Consider the following 13,154-nt stretch of genomic DNA (forward strand, 5'->3'; position numbering starts at 1 on the left):
CCCTCCACCATCACCTGTCTGAGGAGACATCCTGGTGCTCACTCAATCCGGGGAAACACAGATTAAAGCCACAACGGGACGCAACTGTACAGCCTAGAACAGCTGACGTTGAAAAGACCGACAACACCCAGTGTACTTGTCGGTGGGGGTGAGACCTAGTAGGACCACTTTGGAATAAGGTCTGGAAGTATCGTAGAAAACTAAATATATGCCAATTACATTTATGGTATATATTTATAAATATATACCATAAACATATGCCCAAAAAGCCTTGTACAAGAATTTTGGAGTGGCTTTATTCATTCACCCAAAAAGCAAAAATAGCCCAGTAAGAAAACTGAAAAAACAAACCATTGTGTAGTCATGTCATAGAAGGCTCCTCAGCAATATAAAGAAACAGACTTTAGATGAACACAACAACAGATCTCAAAAACATTATGCTAGGTGAAAGAAGCTTTACATCAAAGAGTATATGTTGTATGATTCCACTCTATGTGAAATTCTAGAAAATGCAAAACTATCTTATTATAGAAAAAATGAGAACTGTGGTTCTATCAGGGGAAGGTATGAGATCTTCCTGGGAAGGAACATGAAGGGACCCTCTGGAGGTGATGGTAACTTTCCACAACTTCATAGGTATTGGGTTACACAGCTTTATGCATTTTCAAAGTTCAATGAATATGTAAGATTTTATTATATTCAAATTATACAACAAAAGAAAAATGAATTTTGAACTCTAGTTAACACGTGTTGAGATACTTAGGAGGAAGTATACTGAAATTTGTAATGTATTTTGAAATGCATCCAAAAAATATAAATTCGTGGGTGAATAGACAGATGGATATAGAAGGTCTGACATGCTAATGTAAGTATGGAGTAGGTAACCATTCCCTTCTCCAAGGTACCTTCCCAACCCAGGGATCAAACCTAGGTCTCCTGCTTGCAGGCAGATTCTTTACCATCTGAGCCACCAAGGCAGCCTCAGTCTCACTTTACTTCAAAGTAAGTGTAAGTAAACATTAAAGACAAAATCTAACAGTGGATACATGGGTGTTTACTACAAATTCTTTCAACTCTGCTGTAAGTTTGAAATCTTCCACAATAAAATTTTGGAAAAAGACAAGTAAAAGCTCCAATATATCTGGATATTTTAAAATGTATGGAAACAAAGAAGAACCTGAAAGACAAAGTAATTTTGAAAAAGAAAAATGGAGCTAGAAGAATCAGACACCCTGACTTAAGACCATATTACAAAGCTACAGTAATAAAAACAGTACAGTATGGGCACAAAAACAGAAATATAGATCAATGAAACAGGATAAAAATTCCATAAATTAACTCACACACCTATAGTCAACTAATCTATGGTAAGGGAGAAAAGAATATACCATGGAGAAAAGACAGTTTCTTCAATAAGTTTTGCTGGGAAAACTGGAAAGCTACATGGAAAAGAATAAAATTAGAACACTCTCTAACACTATACACAAAAATAAACTTGAAATGGATCCAAGACTTAAACGTGAGGCCAGACACCATAAAACTCGTAGAGGAAATCATAGGCAGAACACTTGACATAAATCACAGCAGGATCTTTTCATTTACCTACCTTAGAGTAATGAAATAAAAACAAAAATAAAAATGAGGCCTAGTTAAACTTAAAAGTTTCTACACAGCAAAGGAGATCATCAACAAAATGAAAAGACAACCAAAGAATGGGAGAAAATATTTGCAAATGATGAAGCCATTTGCAAGGGATTAACCTCCAAAATATACAAAATATACAGCTCATGCAGCGCTATAAAAAAAATCAAAAAATCGGCAGAAGATCTAAATAGATAGCTCTCCAAAGAAGGCGTGAAAATGAAAGTGCTACTTGCTCAGTCTGACTCTTTGCAACTCCATGGACTGCAGCCTGCCAGGCTCCTCTGTCCATGGGATTTCCCAGGCAAGAATCCTGGAGTGAGTTGCCATTTCCTTCTCCAGGGGATCTTCCCAACCCGGGGATTGAACCCAGGTCTCCTGTACTGCAGGCAGATTCTTTACTGTCTGAACCACGAAGGAAGCCTCATACAAATGGCCAAAAGGCACATGAAAAGATGCTCAATAGCACTATTAGAGAAATGCAAATCAAAACTACAATGAGATATCACCTCACACCAGTCAGAATGGCCATCATCAAAAGGTTTACAAACAATAAATGTTGGAGAGGGTGTGAAGAAAAAGGGAACCCTCCTACACAGTTGGTGGGAATGTAAACTGGTACTGCCACTGTGGAGAAGAGTATGTGTGCTTCAGTTATGTCTGACTCTGCAACCCTATGGACTGTAGCAGCCAGGCTCCTCTGTCTGTGAGATTCTCCAGGAAAGGATACTGGAGTGGGCTGCCATGCCCTCCTCCAGGGGATCTTCCCGACCCAGGGATTGAGCCTATGTCTCCTGTGTCTCCTGCATTGCAGGCAGATTCGTTACCACTGAGCCACCAGAGAAGCCCCTGGATAACAGTATGAGGATTCCTTAAAACACTGGAAATAAAACTACTACCTGAGTCAGCAATCCTGCTAATGGGCACAGACCCTGCGAACACCGTAATTCAAAAGGGTACATGCACCCCTGTGTTCACTGCAGCACTGTTGACAGAGTCAGGACACGGAGTCAACCTAGTGTCCATCAACAGAGGAAAAGACAAAGAAGATGTGGTATATACGTATACAATGGAATATTACTCAGCCATAAAAAGGAATGAAATGTGCTATTTGCAGCAACATGGTTGAACCTAGAGATTATCAGACAAAGACAAGTATCATACGGTATCACTCAAATGTGAAATCTAACTTTTAACAAAAATACGAATGAATTTATTTACTAAACAGAAGCAGACTTGTGGATATTGAAAACAAACTTCTGGTTACCAAAGGGGAAATAAGGGGTGATGGGGGGGATGAATCAGAAGCTTGGGATGAAGCTGAAGAGGACCCAGAGGAGACGTCTGAGGAGCCTCACGGCCAGGTTGCCACGGGGCGGGGGTGTTAAAAGAAAAGGAAACCACAGCTAAGGAGACAAGCTGCACCTACAAAGCCGCCCACCTCAAGGACACCGAGAAGGTAAACCAGGTGAAATGAAGCACGGAACCGAGTTCACGGAGTAAAAGAGAAAGGAGGCCCCACAACGAAGCTCTGACCTCCGACCTCTGAACGCTGAGGAGCTGCTCCCGGTGCTAAGTGTCCTGAGCGCTTTTCTTTCTTTTCTGTAAGAAGAGGAGGGGCCAACACAAGGACCCTTCCCCCAGACACACACCGGCTCACTGTGTCTCACTATAAGCGCTGTTCCCTGAACCCACAGTAGGCAAGGGGCGAGCTAAAAGGCTGGAAGGAAACGTGAGGAGCTGCAGGAGCTGCAGACACATTTATTCTCTCCTGGCTGGTGCAGCCACCGTAGCAGCAGCAGACATAACCCAGCACACACCCTCCAGGCCTTTCCGAGTGGAGTTACAGACGCGCACAGAACAAAAGCAGCCCATGGCCGGGCGAGTACCCCGTGACCCGCATGTGACCCGCATGCACAGTGCTGGAAGTGAAGTCAGCTGTTAGGTAATCATTGGTTACAAAACCTGGGGTGAGATCAGAGGACATGGCATTAGACTGCCTGACCACAGCCATCTTGGCTAATTTGCTCTTTCCCTACATTCCACCCCTTCCGGGGTTTCTTGCCTCACAATTTGCACGCAATCCACCTTCTGCTATACTCCCTTGGCGAGTAACACTGACCTTCGAACCCACATCCTGCAATAGCAGTAGATGCTTCAACAACAAACAGTTACATTCCCAACACAGAGTGAAACCCAACGCCAGGTATCACCTGGAACTCGAGTTGTAGTCCTTGCCCTCAGGGGGCTCGCTACGAGCGCCACCCACCACACATGGAGTACCTTTATCTTTCATGGCCAAGTCTAGTCCACTCTCTGTCCTTGCACGAATCAGCCCACATTTGCATCTGTGTAACCCGATGGGACCCCTGCCAGCTCGGGCCCCCTTCAGGATCTTCATTTTCAAAATGGCATCTCATATGCCATCCCTGGCCTTCTCTCAGTAAGGATCCACAAAACCCCCCATAGGTGCTGGGCCCACCCCCGTATCCCAGAGTTGCAAAAGCCAGACTTCCAAGGTCTCCCCTTGTTTTTGCCAAAACTGCTTATTCAAGTCGACAAACTCCACCCGAGCATATGGTTGATACGTCGTGAACCCAGTCGCACTGGGGACCCCTTGAGGATGTCCCCCCAGGCCGTAGGCTACTCATGCTTCCTACCTGCTGCACCACGGGGCTTGCTGCCAAGTGGGGACCTGCGGTCCACAGTGTTCGTCGTCATCACCGTCACTTACGGCCTTGCTGTCAGAAATGCTGGGCTCTTGCTCTAACTCCAGCACACGTTGCCCTGGCTCTTCCACGCCTCTCGGCATGCTGTGCGCCAGCTCAGCATCGCGTAGGGCACGATCCACACCCGCCTGCAGGGCGGTCAGGAAAATCCACCCCAGGGGCCAGCAGCAGTCTGTGCCGCCTTGTTCAAGCAAATGGGAACTCACTGCCCCTAACAACTTTCAGTGCTAGCCGGTGACCCGTCCATCGACCGTCTGTCTTCCACTGGAGCCCACGCCGAGAGGATCGCAGCCACATGGTACCACATGCTCTATGGTGGCCCCTGGCTTCCTCCATCCAGTGCGGCCTCAGGCTCTTCTGCCTGCTAGGTACCCTGCTGGCTACACCGACTGTCTCGCCGTATCTCACCGTGTGCACTGCTCACTAAACCCCTGGTAGGCAAGGGACAAGCTAACAGGCCGGGAGAAAATGCGAGGAGCCGCAGGAGCTGCAGACACGTTTATTCTCTCCTGGCTGGCGCAGCAGCCATTAACAGCAGACCTAATATAACACAACACCACACACCTGCCAGGGTTTTCCAGGTGGAAATCATATATGCGTACAGAACAAAAGTAGCCTGTGGCCAAGCAAGTAACTGGTGAGGCATGTGTGCACTGCTGTAAGTGATTTCAGCTGTTGTATAATCATTATTTACAAAACGTGGGGTGAGAGCCTGACCACTGCTATCTTTCCCTACACACACCCCTCCAGGAACTGGCCTCAGTGTTGAGGCCACACGGCCCCTATAAAAGCATTCCTCCTCCCTACCAGAAAAAAAGGAACTGAGACTTGGAGGAGGATCAAAGCAAACGGAAGCCAAAATAGCAGGTCTATTGCCTGAAAAAACACGTCATGGAGGAGGGGCTCTCGCCGAGGGCCTGGGGGCGTGAGCATGCAGGCCTGGCCTGGAACCTAGCGGAGGCAGGGCCCCAAGTGTGCAGCACCCGTGTGGGTGCCCATGCTGGCGCGCACACACGTGTATATGTGTGTGCACACACACGTGTGTTCACAGTGCTCTCACAGCTTTGAGGTCTGGATACGTGAAAGCTGTCCATTCTGGGCCAGGTGGGACCCCAATCATCTCGCTACAGGCTTCATACCCTCCGTCGCTGCTGTTTCACTGTCTGTATCTGGTTGGCACACAGACTAGTGACATAGGTATACCTCAGTGCTTGCACATGTTTTTTCTTTCGGTATGTTTTTTTATTTTTACATTTTTATCTGTTTAGTTAGTTGTTTTGGGCTGTGCTGAGTCTTGGTTGCTACGGCAGGGCTTTTCTCTAGTTGTGGCACGAGCTTCTCACTGCGGCGGCCTCTCCTGCTGTCCAGCGGGTCTCTAGGGTGCACGGGCTCCAGCAGCTGCAGTTCTCAAGCTCCAGAGCACAGGCTCGCCAGTTGCCGCACACAGGCCTGGTTGCTCCACAGCACGTGGGAGCAGGCTCCTCCCAGGTCGGGGATGGAACCCAGGACTCTTCACCGCTCAGCCACCAGGGAAGCCCCTCACACGTGTTTTTAAGGAGACAGTTCTTAGCAAGTCTGACCGCAGGGTGAACATTTCTTGCTTCTGATGCCTCTTTCACACATTCTCTACAAAGAACATCTCGTCTGTAAGAATAAAAACGTTGCCTGAGTAGAAACCATCACAATATTGAAAAATAATGATCCTCCAATTAAAAATAAAAGTCGCCTGAAAATGGAGAACTATCAGAGCAATGGGAAAAAGTGGACCCCCACTCCTTGCAAATCATGTGTGCTGGGAACATAAAGCTCCAGTGAAGGGTCAGAACGAAGCGGTGGCCTCTCCTAAAAGAGGCACAACGCGAGCCGGGGCACCACCGGCGTCTGGGACCCAGCCCGCCGGCTCAGAGGGGAGGTGGTGGGGGTGAGATCCCCACCGCCCGGCACCCGGCACCGCTGGATGGGAACCGGCAGAGGCGCGGACTGGGCATCTGCACTGTCCAGGGCTTCTGTGGTTAATGAGTCCATTCCCACGAGCGTGAGGCGGGACTCTTATTAACATCAGCAGAGGAAAGGATTGCTAAGGAAGCTTCCAAAGACAAATCTGTCAAAACTAGGAAAACCGAGGCTCGCCCTGGAAGCACCCCAGGGCAGAAGAGCCGGTGGGGAAGGAGCGGTGGGCTCATAGCCCCGTGCGCACCGCATCCACGTCGTCATAGCTGGAGCCCAAGGACGCCTTCAAGGGCAGCTCCTGTCCCACCTACAGGGGGCCACCTCCCTGCAGCGTGACGGGCACGTCCTCTGCAGGCGTGTCCTCTGTGGGCGGGTCACCTGAGGGCCAGAAGAAGCGTGGGTTACCAGGGTCATCAGGTCCCAGGGGCTCCCATGCTCTGTGCCTGGGCAGAGCCCACCCGGGAGGCACAGGGGGGTTGCCCAGGACACCAGTTTGTCCAAAAGACTCGCTGGAGAAGTTCAGGCCATGTCCTGGAGGGAGAGAGTAGGGGAGGGGCTGCCTGGCTTGTAATGACTGCTCACCAGTCCTCCTGGCCCCTGACCCCAGCGCATCCTTGGCAGTGGGCTCTGAGCTGGGCTTCTCTGACCCCCCAGGAGCCTTGGTTCAGCTGCTTACCTCCCCTCGGTTGATTCCAGGTATGCTATGCCCCCACCCCTTAACCACCAGAGCAGAGTGTGTGGGATCCCAGGGATGGGTCAGAATTTGTTGACCTGTGGGCACCTTCTATCACCCCTCCTCATGGGCCAGGAGACTGGCTGGCTTGGCTGGGTCCCCTTAGGGCCAAGGGGCCTCGGGGAACCCAGGACAGCTAAGAGAGTGTGCAGCCAGCAAACACTGCGTGGGCGTGGGGAGGGCACACACCTGTGTGTCCATGAGTCCTGGAGCCCGGCCCTGCTGCTGCCTGTCCTAACATCCCTCCACAGGCCTCCTGCCACCCTGGAAGCACAAGGCTCCTCCCTGCTTCTGACAAATTGGTCCCCACCTGCCCCTGAGGGCCTGCCCTAATGTCACCTGGGGGCTGAAGCAGGACCCACCCCATCACATCTCTGTACTTTAACCCTGCTCAGCACATGTCCTTGTCTGACCCCAGAGACCTTGTCCTCCTTTCAGCCTTTAGAGACAACCAGGCTGCCAGCACCTGCCAGACACTCACGCACCATCCATTCATGACAAGCTCTGCCCACTTGCTGCATCATGGACATTAGTCTCGTCAGAAATGGCAGAGGGCTTTGGGGGAAGGTCATGGTGGCTACGCCTCCCCATCCTGATGACAGCCTAAAACAGAGGTGCAAGGGCCCACACACCCACCAGTCAGGGAGGTCCAAGGCCCCAGGTTTGCACCACTTGAGTCCACCCATTCTTCCAGGATCTGCTCATAGATGACCTCAGAGACTTCCTCGTGTCCTTGGGATTCTGCAAAGGAGCACAGTGAGAGACCCTGCCCTGGAGCAGCCAACCTGCCAGGGCTGCCTCATGATTAAGGCGAATCAATCTCCAATTCCAGCCTCGGTGCTCAGGCCTTTGCAGCCCTGGAGCTGAGGACACCTGTCTATCCCAGGCCTGGGGGCTCCCAGGGTCCTCACTGGCCCCAGCACTTCTATTGGTCGCGGCCCCTTCACAGCTCCAGCTCTGCCTCCAAATGGAGGTGTGGACTCCAGTCGTGTCCCAGGTCACCAGCTCTCTGCACCTATGAGTCTGCAAAGGCAGCTGGGTGCCCACATAGGGTCAGACAACTCAGAGAGATGGGTTCAGGGTGACAGTGTGGAATCCAGGTCAGATCCATGGCAGGGGGCTTGCACAACCAACGTACAATCCACTGCTTGTCTTTGGGAGCATCAGCCTAAACCCAGACAGCAATAAATAAAACTACTTCTTGTTTCAGATATCATAAGATTTGCAACAGGAATTTGCCTGCCTCCATCCTTCTGTCCTTAAATGTAAAAGGATTCCCAGTGCTGATGGTTATATTTTTATTAACTTGCTGGACAACTTGTGAGGTCAGCGATTAAGTAACAGTTCCTTTCTAAGCATTTGCCTACTTCTTGATAAGTCTCTGAAAGTGTCCATGACAACACTACCGTAGAATTTCCAAATCATCACATTCCGAGAATCTCTCCCTGAGGCTGTCAGTTAATCACAAAGGATGGTGAAAACTGGCACTGTCATCATATTATAGCTGTCAGTAGTTACAGTCAAGGGCCCAGTACCAATAGCTCACGTACCGATCACCTGCACATTTGAACACTGTCTGACTTAACTCTGCAATGGCACCATGAGGGTGAGGGAGCCAAAGGCTCTGGCAGGGCTGGGCTGGGGCTCAACCCCACACCCTTAGTTTAATGCACCTCTGGTTGGAGCCAGGGTGCTCTGATTCTGCTAATGTGCTGGACAGGGGCTGAGACATATCAGACCTGACCCCACACCCATCTGCACCCCCGTCAGCACCTGAGAGACAGGGCCACAGGGCTGTGCCCAGGTGAACCCTTACAGCTGCTAACAGGGGGCTTCAAATCACCTCTACCCCCTGGCCTCCTAACACAACAGTCAGGCAATGTTCTACCTCTTTTTTGTAGTCCAGTCTCTATAATGAATACTGTTGCTTAAGCTAAACTTAAATGCAAATTCATGAAATGAACAAGGATAAGCATAACAGTTGGTAACACAAAGGAGAATTCCTGTCACAAGAATGCAATATTTGAAGTATAACAAAACTGCCTGAATCATCTTCCAATGCTGCCACTGAAAATCTCAGAAGTGAACAACGTTAGATGAGTGAGACCATCAGTGAATAGAGTGTAACTGCAACATGAGGAGGCTCGCCACTGACAGGTTGACGCGTCATAATCACTGAACGAGCTGAGCCACCACTCAGGTTCCAGGTTAGCAAAACCTTCCCCATGTTACAATTTTGCTAAAATTTATTTTTTCTATGTAGTGTTCTTTTCTATAGATGACTCATTATATGTATAATTACTAAGGAGTTAATATCTTCATATTTTAAGACTTTTTACACAAATTAATTCATAAATAAGGAATCTTCCTTTGTCAGATCCTACAGGCTGGTGGTGGTTTGGAAAAACGCTCCTCATCCTATCAAATCTGCCTCTGATCCTGGAGTTCCTGACCCAGGCAGCTTTGCCCACAGCGGACAGCTGGTCGTGTCTGGAGACACTGCTGGCTGTCATGGCATGGGGGAAGGTGCTGCTCCACCCCACAGCACCCAGGATGTTTACAGCAGAGGGTCACTGGCTCCAGACCTCAGTGGCAAAGCCCTGGTCAGCGGCCTTGAACCTCTGGGATCGCTGAAGCAGCTCCACACACCGCCACCTGCCCCCCACGCTGGGCGGGACACGTGTGCGTCCATCTCCTGTTTCTCTGCTGGGCCTCCTTTCTCACTGGCCTGGTCCCCAGCACACTCCTAAGGGCCAGGACACTTACCCCTGCCCCACAGCTTCCCAAGCAGCATCCTAGCTGCCAGCCCACTGAAGACAAGGCTGAGCAGTGCCCCCAGGATGATGATGGCCACGGTGGTAGGCAGGGTCCCCTGTGATCCTGGCAGCGGTGCCTGGCTGGGCTCCACAGGTCCTGCAGGGAGATACCCAGAGGGGGGAGCATGCCCAGTGTGGTGTTCAACTGCATGCCCTCTTGTGTTCGTGCTGTGGGTGAAGCCCTGGGTGTGAGAGGCCCAGAGCTGTGAGGGCCCTGCCTGGGGGGAGCTCAGGGGACTCAGCAAGGCAGCAGCAATGCCCATGGGAGAGCAGCTTAGAGGTGTGTGTGCGTGTGTATATGTGGGGGGGATGTTCATGTGTGTATGTGCTGTGAGGGTGTGTGTGCGTGTGTATATGTGGGGGGGGTGTGCACGTGTGTATATGTTGTGGGGGGTTGCGCGTGTATGTTGTAGGGATGTGTGTGCACATGTGTGACTGGCATGAACACTCTACGGATCACTTTGGAGCAAAGGTGAGGTGCAGCTGGCTCTGCTGGGGCTGGAGAAAGGTTTGTGCCAAGAGGCAGCAGAGGCCCTGGGTCAGTGCCAGAAAGAGTCCAGAAAGGCAGGCTGATCCCTGGACATCAGCCCGGCTCCAGAGGAAGAGCCACAGAGCAACAGGGCATGACCCCACATGGGCCCTGAGGACGTGCTTCAGGGGAGGGCTGAAGGTGGGAAGACCAGCGAAGAGACTGCAGAAGGTGTCCAGCCAGGGCCGGCTCTGGCCTGACCCTCCTTGAGATCAGGCTTTCCTAAGCTACTCCTCCCACATCCACTTTTCCTATAAGAAAGAGGGAGTCACACAGGCCTCCAGGTAAGGGCAGATGGCGCAGCCCAGGTGTCCTTGGGCCTCTGAGCTCCTGGTGTTGTCCCAGAAAGACCACTCTGTGGATGGGCAGAGGGGACATCTCCAAGGTGGGCTGCAGCCACATTCCAGCAGGGACAGGAGGGGTATGAGGACAGCAGGGCTGCAGCCCCGGCCTCAGCCGGTCTCGAGTTGCCCAGCTACGCCAGGGGCCTACCTGCCAGCGCTCAGGTCCTCAGCCCTTGCCAAGTCCTCAGCCGTGGACCCAATGGCGTCCCCACCCACTGGCACTCCAAGGTTCCTGCACGGCCACCTTTATCCCCAGAGCAAGTCGGGGGAGCCCCCACGGGACATGGATCAACCAGGCCACATGGTTGGCAGCACAAGAATCCAGCACACGCATGCACACACACACACAAAACTTACACATGGACACGGGCACACAACACTCACCCCACCATACTCACACATTCACAAGTATATCAAACAGACTCCATGGGTGGTCCAGGCGAGGCTGCAGGAAAAGGGCCTGGTGAGTTCCCAAGCCCTGCACCGTGGGACTCTTGTGCTCCAGAGACCCCAGTACTCCTCCTCACAGCCACTTAGAAGCTTCTTGGGAATAGGGGAACAGAACACGGAGAAGGATCGCTGGCCTGGGTAACAGTCCTGCCTGGGTTGGACACTTCCACCCACCAGGTCCCCCTTTGCTCAACCGGCTCCCATTCCCTCCCACCTGTCTGCTCACGCCATGAGGGGGCAGAGGGAGCCCCTCTGGAGCACTCACCCCATGGAGGGGCAGACGGAGCCCCCCCGGACCACTCACCCGCACAGTGCACGCCCGCGTCCTCCTTGTGTCCGCAGTCTCCGCGGCCCCACGGCTCCACTGGGCAGCCCCACAGGGAGGCCTCGCTGCCCCGGCACCCCACCTCATCCAGCCACACGGGCCCTGAGCCTGGTTTAAAGGCGGCCCCCGCCAGGGTGCCCACAGCCCGGCCGCACCCCAGCTGCCGGCACACGACCTCAGCGTCCGCCAGGTCCCAGGAGTCATCACACACGGTGCCCCAGGAGCCTGCGTGCCAGAGCTCCACGCGGCCCAAGCAGCGGTCCTCACCCCCACGCACGCGCAGCTCGCCCTCCTCTGGAAGAGGGGCCTGTGGTCAACGGGGGGCAGGACCCGGATGGGCAGAGGATGGGGGGGCAAGCGGGGTGGTACCTGGGCAGCTGCCCATCGAGGAGCAATTGAGGGCCTCCCCGGAATCCTGAGTCATTGTCCCTGATGATCCTGTTGGATTTAAATAGCGGTCTACCCGGTGTAAACATTCTGAGAAGCTTCAGAAAGGAGCCTGTGGAGCCCCGAGACCCCACCACCCCCAGCCATGGTGAAAGGCAGCCCCTGTGGATGACCCGTCAGGACAATGAAGCTGCCTCAACGGCCCCAGAGTCTGCCCAACCGCAGTAGCTGGCAGGGCCTACCTGCACAGGTGATCCAGGCCTCCTCTCCACGGGTGCAAGAGTGCGGGTGCCAGGGGGCTGAGGGGCACTGCCACAGCATGGCGTTCCACAGCCGGTGGCACTCGATGTTGTCCACCCAGGAGGTGCCCAGGCTGGTGAGCACCGGCCTGTTCTCCAGCCAGCCCTGCCCCCCACAGCCCAGCTGCTGGCAGACGATGGACAAGGAGGCGTCCTTCAGGCCGTTACTGCACACGGCACCCCACGTTCCATTGTGGAACACGTCCAACTACCTAGCACAGGGCCCAGCGCCACCTCGAAGCCTCAGGGCCACTGACTCTGGAAGACAAGCCACTCAAGTCAGGGAACCTCAGAAGGAGGAGGCCAAAACCAGGGCCTCCCAGCACCAAGCCCCAAGCCAAGCAAGAGCATCCGACATCCAGCTCACATCCACCCCACCTCCCCATCCATCCCCACCCAGAGATGGGACCAGCTGCCCACAGGGAGCCGACTTAAGCCCCAGCTCTAACACTGCAATCCCTAGTAACTCAACTGATGGTAGAAATCTGTCTCTGGAAATCCCCCAAATACAGAATAACCCTTTTAAACAACATGATCAATGTAGCAGTGACTGTAAAACTTCAACAACAAAAGAGGACTTAGCCCAGTCTCCGCGTTTGTCACTGGCCCTGGCTGGTCAGCACCCAAGCAGTGTCTTGTCCCCCTGGAGCGGCGAAAGCCCAGCAACAAGCGGTGTGTCAAGCGGACTATAACATGACCACACGGTGAAGTATGACACAGCCCTCTAAAAATAAGTCAAAAGGGCCCGTAACACACCAAAAATACATACACGGGGATAAATCGAGGAATTGGGATGTGAACTGCATCTGACAGAACCGTAAGGAAGTAAAAGAAGCTTAGAAAATAAATGGCAGGAATTACATCTGTAATAGAATAAAAGCGGCCACTCAGATCCCCGCCTGTCCCTGCCCCCTCACCGAGTCCACTCCCAGCCCTGGATCGGGGCTGACC

At 52.5% G+C, this 13,154-nt stretch overlaps 1 protein-coding gene across 1 annotated transcript in view; it reads right to left on the reverse strand.

Moving 5' to 3' along the window:
• Positions 1-5,607: 5,607 nt before the first annotated feature.
• The window catches only part of SCART1 (scavenger receptor family member expressed on T cells 1), a 42,021-nt gene continuing 34,474 nt past the window's right edge, over positions 5,608-13,154 (reverse strand). The window contains 5 exon segments of the mRNA XM_081570329.1: positions 5,608-6,014; positions 7,690-7,794; positions 9,820-11,811; positions 11,887-11,955; positions 12,147-12,461. Of these exon segments, the coding sequence (XP_081426455.1) occupies positions 11,276-11,811; positions 11,887-11,955; positions 12,147-12,461 (920 nt within the window). The 3' untranslated portion in view covers positions 5,608-6,014; positions 7,690-7,794; positions 9,820-11,275.

This window comes from Giraffa tippelskirchi, chromosome 2, assembly GCF_054371585.1.
Source record: "Giraffa tippelskirchi isolate mGirTip1 chromosome 2, T2T-mGirTip1v1.2.pri, whole genome shotgun sequence".
Taxonomy (NCBI): Eukaryota; Metazoa; Chordata; class Mammalia; order Artiodactyla; family Giraffidae; genus Giraffa; species Giraffa tippelskirchi.